Source organism: Mixophyes fleayi, chromosome 11, assembly GCF_038048845.1.
Source record: "Mixophyes fleayi isolate aMixFle1 chromosome 11, aMixFle1.hap1, whole genome shotgun sequence".
Classification (NCBI taxonomy): domain Eukaryota; kingdom Metazoa; phylum Chordata; class Amphibia; order Anura; family Limnodynastidae; genus Mixophyes; species Mixophyes fleayi.
This window is the reverse complement of record NC_134412.1, coordinates 73,852,428-73,861,956: the sequence shown is the minus strand read 5'-3', so window position 1 is coordinate 73,861,956 and position 9,529 is coordinate 73,852,428. Positions and strand designations below refer to the sequence as shown.

At 41.5% G+C, this 9,529-nt stretch overlaps 1 protein-coding gene across 1 annotated transcript in view; it reads right to left on the bottom strand.

The window, feature by feature from the left end:
- Positions 1–1,467: 1,467 nt before the first annotated feature.
- LOC142106634 (1-phosphatidylinositol 4,5-bisphosphate phosphodiesterase eta-2-like) overlaps positions 1,468–9,529 on the bottom strand; it is a 24,568-nt gene continuing 16,506 nt past the window's right edge. Inside the window, exons 2-6 of the mRNA XM_075189629.1 lie at positions 8,448–8,555; positions 7,243–7,367; positions 3,363–3,447; positions 2,922–3,068; positions 1,468–1,670 (exon numbers count right to left, since the gene is read on the bottom strand). Coding sequence (XP_075045730.1) covers positions 1,468–1,670; positions 2,922–3,068; positions 3,363–3,447; positions 7,243–7,367; positions 8,448–8,555 — 668 coding nt within the window. The remainder of the gene's footprint in view (positions 1,671–2,921; positions 3,069–3,362; positions 3,448–7,242; positions 7,368–8,447; positions 8,556–9,529) is intronic.

Genomic DNA, 9,529 nt, shown 5'->3' with positions numbered 1-9,529 from the left:
TGATTTAGTAGTCTAACAGTAGCCAATGCTACCATAACTGATGAAGAACGCATATCCAAAAGATCAAATAAATACTCTTGCCCCTGGTGCGGAAAAGCAATAGCATGAAGTAAATATTTTTATGACAACCCCAGACAAGTGCGACTTCTATTCTGTCCATCCTGTCTATATCCAATGGGGACAAAGGATCCTTTTTGTAAAGGGTGAAAACTCTTTTGCACGTCTGATAGCCGGTCCAAGCCTCTAGAAGGAAACCATGAGGCTGTCGGCACTTTTAGAACCCAACTGTATCACCTTGAATAAGGATTCTGCACTCCGGGACTGACTGTAATTATTTACTAGATACTACAGAGATTCTCTCTGACAGTCTGTACACAGAAGATTGATTCTGGTCTCTTTATGTACATAGACATCAGTCCTCACTGCCGGTTATCCCAGAGGTCGTTTACTAAACAACAGACTTCCCGATAAGTGAAGATCGATGAGCATAGAGTTAACCCCCTACCCTATTACTAGCCAGCAATGTCTGTATATACTGTATATATACATTATATGTGATGCTGGTCCATCTGTATTGTCATTCAGAGCACAGCTATAAAGTGAAATTTATAATTAGAGTAAATTATTGCTGCGATCACAGATTAGTAACAGGACAGGTTCCCCTGTTGCTGCCTGTACAGCGATCTTCTATCGGAATGGGGGAGCATATCACTATCCCATAATTGTTACCCTACAAGGGATGACTCATTCATATCAATAATATAGTTATAGCTAAAATAAATAAATGTGTCATTGTGAGGAGTTGAACAACAAAACATTCCGGCGTCATACTGCAGTATGCCTTAAGAGAAAATATTCCAGGCTGTTTTTTCCTTAGGTGAAACATTTATTGTTGTGTTAGTAGAGCATATAAATATTTTATTGCTGTCAAGTGAACCAGCGCCACCTACGTTATGATAACCACAAAAAATGATTAAGAGCTTCACACATACGGGCTGTATAGGTCAGTGTTGGTTAACCTGTGACACTCCAGGTGTTGCGAAACTACAAATCCCAGCAAGCTTTGCCAATATATAGCAGCTTATTGCTGGAGGGGTATGCTGGGACTTGTAGTTTCACAACACCTGGAGTGTCACAGGTTAGCCAACACTGGTATAGGTCAATACATAGGAAAACATGCGCTTTAAAAGCGATTTAGTGATGCATTTTAAACACGTTCTCCATGAGCTTTGATGGGTTCTGCTTCTACCAATACAACTACTGTACTAGAAGTGTGTGTTAATGCTTGAGAAACACGCTTTGTTGTATTTTAAACACAGAAAAGCTCAATACTAGCTGCGTACGAGCCCTAGAGGAGCCACCTCTCTTGCAATGTCTGGATTTCGCTTTGTGCAAAGAATACACGAAAAGGGCTCCATTTCTTAGCGGAATAAAACTATTGTAGCAAAATCAACAACATAGAGTTTGTTATTTGTCTCTACCTAATTTTAAATAAAACGTTGCATCCATATAGCACAACAATTGTATACATCCACATAACTGTATTGTGCTCCAATATAATCCACAGCATTGAAAATGAGTTCCACCCACCTTACCACTGATGTCATTAATTGCTACATGAACAAAGATGGATGCCTCTTCCATACCTTCCAGGTACACATGCCGATAACCTGCAGGAGACAGGCAGGGTTATTGTAACCTGTACACTCGGTTTATGTACGTTCTAAAGAGCATGGCACGAATGAGAGACGTAACGAAGGAATTGGCGCTGGCTACAGGGGAGTCTTTAAAATATATGTTTAAATTATTTGTACAAAAAGAAGAATTCGAACTTTGTGCCATTTATCCACAACATGTAACAGTACTACCAGCAAATAGTATCCTACCTGTGCTTATACATGCGATATATCGCATCCAATATTGTTTACTAATTTTTGCAGAGCAGCCCTGTAACTAAAGGCCCCTAACAAAATCTGAGCCCCCCAATATCTCCCCCATACACAGCATCACACCTGCTTCATTCACAGATGTTGAGCAAACCCTGTCTGCATTTCTGGAGGTTTTAAGGAATCTGCATCCCTTTGATCTCCTCTCAGGCTAGTAACCCTATAACTCCTGACTGCACCTCTATGCCCGCCCCACACCCCTGTCTCCTGAATGACCTCTCATGTCTGCCCCCTCTCTACTCCTATCTCCTCTCTCATACTTAGCCCCTTCATTCCTTGCTCCTCGTTTGCCCCCCCTATGACTCATGTTGGCTCTTCTCCATATCTGCTTTTCCAACTTTCTCCCTCAGTGACCATAAAAGCACTGGTCTGTTTAGTAAATATAGTGAACATTCTAGCTCTGAATTTGCACAGTGTATTGTTGGGTGATAATGTCTTCACAATCTGGTCCCAAAACTGACTGCTAAAAAGCCTGTGCTGGTAAGTAGGGTGAAAGAAACAAGCAGCCCTGAGCCTCCACAGCATACCGAGATCAGAGCCAGCCCTCGATTTCACCTTTTTGTCCACCAAGGCCCCTATTTTCCCCATCTCTGTAGTGTGAACCTCTGCCATGTCCCATCTCTGTTAATAAAAATAGCTATATTGTATCAGAAATGTAAAATTATTGTTGATTATCTCATTAAGCTGGCAGGCATTTTTTTTATTTTTTAACCAATTTTGGCCTGGTCACAGCTGGGCCCCCAGGTCAGGCTGCTGCCACTAATACTCCGGTTGCTATATCTACTGCTTAAGATCTCTGATGCTTTTACTGTGCATGCGTTAGTAATATGGTTCTGGTCAGCTTAGGTTGCAGTAAAGAAATCAATACTAAGGGTACTGTTAAAAGCTTCAATTTTTGTTTTAACCCAAGCCCATAAGAGATGTAGTAGCCATGTTATAGAACAACAGGGACACAGTTGTAGTAAAATGATTTACCTGGCATCATGCTACTAAATGAAAGTGTTCTCTGTCCAATAAAGTCCCGGCCAATTGGATCATGATCCCAGACAAGGAAGCGGATGAGAGAGATCTCCGGCATGTGCACAGTAAACACCAATGTTTCCTCCCACATTGGATTAAATCCTACAAAGAAGAGACAAGTTTACAAATTCCACTCTCATTGTATTGATTTTATAAAGGTTTAGCGCCCTATGAACGCGCCGTGCCAGCTCCCTATGAACGCGCCGTGCCAGCTCCCTATGAATGCGCCGTGCCAGCTCCCTATGAACAGGCCGTGCCAGCTCCCTATGAACGCTCCGTGCCAGCTCTCTATGAACGCGCCGTGCCAGTTCCCTATGAACGCGCCGTGCCAGCTCCCTATGAACGCGCCGTGCCAGCTCCCTATGAACGCTCCGTGCCAGCTCCCTATGAGCTTACCATTGTCATCCACAACACGCGTTTGTTCTTTGAAGCAGTCTACAGGCAAACCAATGAGCTCAACTTCTACAAAAGGATCGATAATCTACAATATAAAACACACAAACATTACACCAGGATGTGTTAAACTTTTGTTCTGTTACCAGACTCCAGCTTCTGTCATTACGGATTAGAATGTTGGTAAACTGGTGATAACCAAGGCTGCCAATGTAGCTCAACTAGTACCTGAGCAGCTGATGTCCCATAACACTTTGAAGAAATTTTTAACTTAAAAGGTTTTTATTAAGTTTTTAGTAAAATAATATATAACAAACATAGAAGTTACCACACAGTGCATTGCATAATGTAGATCCACTAAATCAGTGAGAACTGCCCATAAACAAACAATCAAAAAAGTAACAAAAACCAATAACACAAGAAACATTCAAATACACATAAAACACTTTGTATAGTAAACATTTCAATTGCAAAGTACTCTTTGAAAACAATAAAATGGTGAAATAAGGTCACAGCTTTTATTTAAATTTGGGCTTATGGTGGCACAGAAAACCGCACTGCAAGAGACCAGCCCCCAAACTCTTGGGGGCACCCTTCCTCCCCCTGGGCAATGTCCCTCAAAGCCCACTCATGGTCTTGAAGAGGACCCCCCAAGAGGGTGGTATTATGCTGTTTAGCCACATTCCAATTGCCCCATTGGTCTATAATGCACCTCCCATTGTGGCTAGCTACAGTGCTTCTCCACCTCAGCCGGGACCCTTCTGCAACTTAAAATACTAGTTGGTAACAATACAATGACATGCAATCCTTAATGTGGGGAGTGGGTTGCTAGGAAAGAATTTTTTCAAAATGTAGCCTTCTCTAGCCCACGCCTCCCGTTTACCCCCTTTCAGGAGGGGAGGGCAACGATGAGCATGCTCCTTTATCTCCAACTTTAGGAGCTGGGATCATTCTTCCAGCAGCAGATTGTTTACTTGACTAGTGAACACCTCCCTCCCACTCCCTACAGGTCTGGTCCGGATGACCCTCCTGGGCAACTTATCCGACCCTTGGCCCTAGCTGACCCTTAGTTTACTTTGCAAATATTCAATTACGGGGGCAGAGGAGGGCATCAGCTATACTATTTTTGGAAAACAGAGGACCTCTTCTGGTGAGACATTTACCATCAGAGGTCACCACCGGATCTCTATGGGTTGGATTAGTGGACAAAACATTTGAAGCAGACTACCAGGTTTTACGTCATGCCAAATGCAGCACACAATGTGACCTGGGGTGAGCCATTTACTGGGTTCCGATATCCAATACAGTGTTTGTACAACACGGGGAAGGACAGACATTGCAATGACTGACAGAGACCAGAAAGTTTATTGTTCATTTTATTTGTTTTTTCTGCTTCTTCATCTTTAACAATAAACTGCTGTGCTCAGTAAATGTAATGTATATAAGGGGTGTTGGATAAAGGGGCAATGAATAAGATGGCTCAATCATTAATTTAGGGCATATTCACTCACAATGATTATTACAGCATACATTTTAAATACAACCCTGACCCCCCCTCCTGCATAAATCATATAAAATAATGTATATATAACAAAAATGTTAAAGAAAACATACAACAGAGTACAATTTGCAATGCCCACCTAGTTCACTTCTCTGTCATCACATTCTAAAGCTGGGTACAAACTACACGGTTTTCGTCCAATAATCGGCTCAAATCAGCCGACATACGACCGCTCGTTCAAAAGTTGGGTCAGTGTGTGTAGTGACACGATGGTCGAAAGTCTGCCCAAATGGACGATTGTCGCCTCATTTGGTTGGTCGTACCGTCTAATATTTTCGTTCCAATCTCGTTTCCGCTGTGTAGTGTGTATAAACTTCCGCCTGATCCACAACAGTGAGTACGAAATTACAGTCATTGCTCACGACAACATGGCTGTAAAAAGTCGCTAAAGGGACGTCCGCTCTTCCCTTTATCGTAAAACAAGGCTAGTGTGTATGCAGTCCATGGACCGAGCGATCGGACCATCGATCGCATGTAAAATTGCTCGGCATAAAAAGTTGGTGGAAAATTCTGTAGTGTGTACCCAGCTTAAGGGGGGAAATCAATTATAAAAAAGTCCATGCAAGGCATCTCTGGAACGACTGCGAGACAACGTGCATGGATTTTTTTTTTTTTTTTTTTTTGTTTACAGAAGTAACGCTCATAGAGATGCAAGCAAAAATGAGCTTTACTTTTTACCATAGTAACGGTAGTACTACATAGTAGTAAAAAACTGTATAAAGGCCTATTAATCCCTAAAGTTCCTGTCACTTATACACAGTGCAGGCAGCCATTTTATAGGTTCAATCAATAACCAGTTTATCCATTTAATAGGAACTAGAGGCATCACTAAGGTATGAGGTACAAAGTACCTCACATGCCTCTGTGAGGTCACTAGTTCTTGGTGTATTGGTATGCTCCGATAATGGTTCAGCCCACAAAATGGCTACCTCTGCTATTAGTAGGACGTGCTTTGAACAAATTGTACTTTCCAAGCAAACACAGTTGGAAACCAATAGGTCTGTAAAAAGTCTGAGCTGAATACAAATGCTCCCTGCAGCATGTGCCAAATGTTAGTAGATGTAATGCTTTAGTAATAAAGAAAATGTCACCCTGCCTTTATTATGATTGCCAAAGCTGACTTCATTTTGAGCACTCGCTGTTCAATCACAACACACATCACAGTGTCCTTTACCTGATGTCCTGTCCCTTGTGAGGCACTTCTAAAACTGCACGGTGCACAGGGAAACAACTGTAAATACGGTTCTACATCACTTGTATGAAAGACATCTCATCACTAACGGTATCAGGAGGATTGTCCTCTCTCATCAATATAACTATTACAAATGAAAGGAGATACTGTGTGCCCTTTATAAATTTATTATTTCAATTAGATGGAGACAGAACACTTAAGAGACAGCCATTTCTCTAACATATTTAATAGTGATTAGTTTATCCACATGGCGCCCATTGATTTATACGATCAACTATTACAGTTTAATATTCTATTATTATTTTCAAGGTTTAACAAATAAAGTACTATTTTGGTGAAACCTTCCCTGTATGGGGCGGAATTCAAACACCCCCCGGAATAATGCAGCGTTAAACGTATTACCGTTAATCCGGTAAATTTAACTCGGAGCAAAAACCAGCGTTAAAGAGTACCGTACTAACGGTCACTTTCGGCAACAACGTGCCCAAATGAATTCCCCCGCATGAGTGTATATAGGTTATATGTAAATTATTATTTACTATTCCTACCCCTCTAATGTTGCTTACATAGGCCATCTACTGACTCCGTATAAACTGATGGGTTAGGTCATCTTAAGACAGGTCCTAGGTCTGCCCATTACAGGATGGCTTCAAGAGGAGTCCTAAAGTAGATGGGAGATTTTGTGTGTTCCCCAGCAGAGGACCCCTGTGAAGCTGCACACTCGGGGGAGCAGGGGCAGAGCGCTGTTCGGTGGCTCAGTGATTAGCACTTCTGCCTTACAGTACTGGGTTCATGAGTTGAATTCCCGACCATGGCCTTATCTGTGTGGAGTTTGTATGTTCTCCCCATGTTTGCGTGCGTTTCCTCCGGGTGCTCCAGTTTCCTCCCACACTCCAAAAACATAGTAGTAGGTTAATTGGCTGCTAACAAAATGACCTTAGTGTGTGTGTGTATGTTAGGGAATTTAGACTGTAAGCTCCAATGGGGCAGGGACTGATGTGAGCGAGTTCTCTGTACAGCGCTGTGTAAATAGTGGCGCTATATAAATAAATGGTGATGATGATTTGTTTGCTGGCCAATTAGATAACTTGTTTAGCTAAGCCAAGTAATTTCTGCAGAGAACTCATTACCTCTCCACGGTCTCCCAACATGGAGTCCTTTGGCTTCGGAAGCTGTTGACCACTAATTATTCGGAGAACAAGTTGCTTCTTTAACTGGCCTGGTAAGGGGTCCTCAGAATTTGGATTAAAGGCACCTAGAATTTAAACACACAAATAAACTCACACAAACATCATTCACAAGGTGACCGACAAATCATGTACCTTCATTTTGTGTGTGTATTGGCTGTGTAAAGATATATGTTGCAGTAAACCCCTCAAATATAGTATCTGATATTCCCAAAAGCTGGATAGAAAATTTGCACCTGGGCAAAACCATGTTGCATTGGAGGGGGATGAAAATTTAAAATGTGGGGACAGATTTATAGTTGGGGTAGGGCATGTCCTAGATCAACTTTAAATCACAGTGTAAAAATAGGCTATCAAGTATTTGTGTCCTCCATGACAAAGCAGACAGTATTTTCCTTACACACAAAGTAATAAATTAATTTGCACCCCTTGCACTGTAACATGGTTTGTCTAGGAGCAAATGTACTCCTTATTTTTGCTTTGCTCTCCGTAACGAATCAGGCCCTTTGATTGTGTCATTGTAGAACTAGGCTACAAGAGCATAACGGAATAATTTGTGAAGTAGAAAAGTTTCTATAGTTATTCTGTGTGTGTTACACTAAAACAATGTAATATGAACTATATAATCTGTACAAGAAACACAGGTTATGCAACAGTTACTATAGGTGTCATTAAAGTCTAGTTATGGTCACCGTCTACTTGAACATCTGCATCTAAACAGGGCCAGATTAACCTCTGGTGCTGTACTAAGTAAAATACTACAATCGCCAATACCCCCATCCCCCGTGCGGCACTGGGCCAAGGAGGAAACAAGTTAAATAATTAGTATGTACAAGATCATGTGGGAAAATGATTCATGTCTTTATAGACTGTGCAAAGGATGTGCATACTTGGTACGTGTGGTTTTCTTGTGTCATATATATATATATATATATATATATATACATATACATACATACACATTAAAACAAAGGCAGCTGCTGACTGTAACATTTCAACAAATACCATCCCTTTGTACATATCGTGATACATCTATGCTTATGTGTGTATATAATTTGTTTGCACAGTCTATTATTGGCTGGACCTGTCCTATGGCTTAAATTGCAGACTACCCCTGGAGTTTGTTTATAACCTATGACGCTTCTCACCAAGACACATGCATTTCGGCTTCAGAGCATAACCGCAGTTCCCATTGATGTTGAACTTGGCTCGGTTTAGCTGCAGCATCCTTCCTTCCGACTGGTAATTTAAAGCCACTGTTGGACAAACATAAGAGACGTATTGACTTGACAACATGCTGACATGATCAGTAAAAGCACTGTGTATATATTGATATGTGTTTTGAAGAGCAGCAGATTGTTGAACTGAGTGTACAGCTGAATAAAGCTGCCGTCTCAAAGGCACTTCTTATATAAAACAGAAGCAAGAAGAGGGGGATCCTTTTAGTGGTGGATCCTTGGCTCATTTGGTGTGGGACTGTGATGAGCGAATACTGAACTCACAGAACTTTGCTAGAGTTAACCAGTGAACTTGTTGTGTATAGGTAATATTTCCACACTAGTCAAAGGTAGTAACAGATCACAAACTTGTAATCACAAATACACAAATGTGCTCTTCATCCTGACAATACCCTGTGCAATCACATATATGGAAACAAATACTCCGTCTATACCAGTGTTGGCTAACCTGTGACACTCCAGGTGTTGTGAAACTACAAGTCCCAGCATACTCTTCCAGCAATAAGCTGTTATATATTGGCAAAGCATGCTGGGACTTGTAGTTTCACAACACCTGGAGTGTCACAGGTTAGCCAACACTAGGCTATACCATATGACAGCATTATATTACTACTGCGCAATAATAAGTCCATGTGACTATCGCCAGCACTGTCCGACTGGTTATATAATATGGCTTCTCATATATCATCTTTACTATTGGTTAGTCTCTTGCTGCTGTTTATTGGGGGGGGGGGGGGTCATTTAATTTTTATTACTGAAAGAAAAAGAATTCACAAGACATATCCCTTCTCAAACAGAGGAAAACCAATACCGATGTAGCCACCTGAAAGTGGTTACTTAGCAGATGAATTATTTATAAGTCACGTAGAGTCACATAGTGCTGGACTGCGCTAAGCTTGTAGAGGGCACCATACACCTCTGTTATATAGCTGGCAGAGCATGCTGAGGAGTGGGGTACAGTAACAGCTGGATAAGCACAGGTTCCCGAGTAC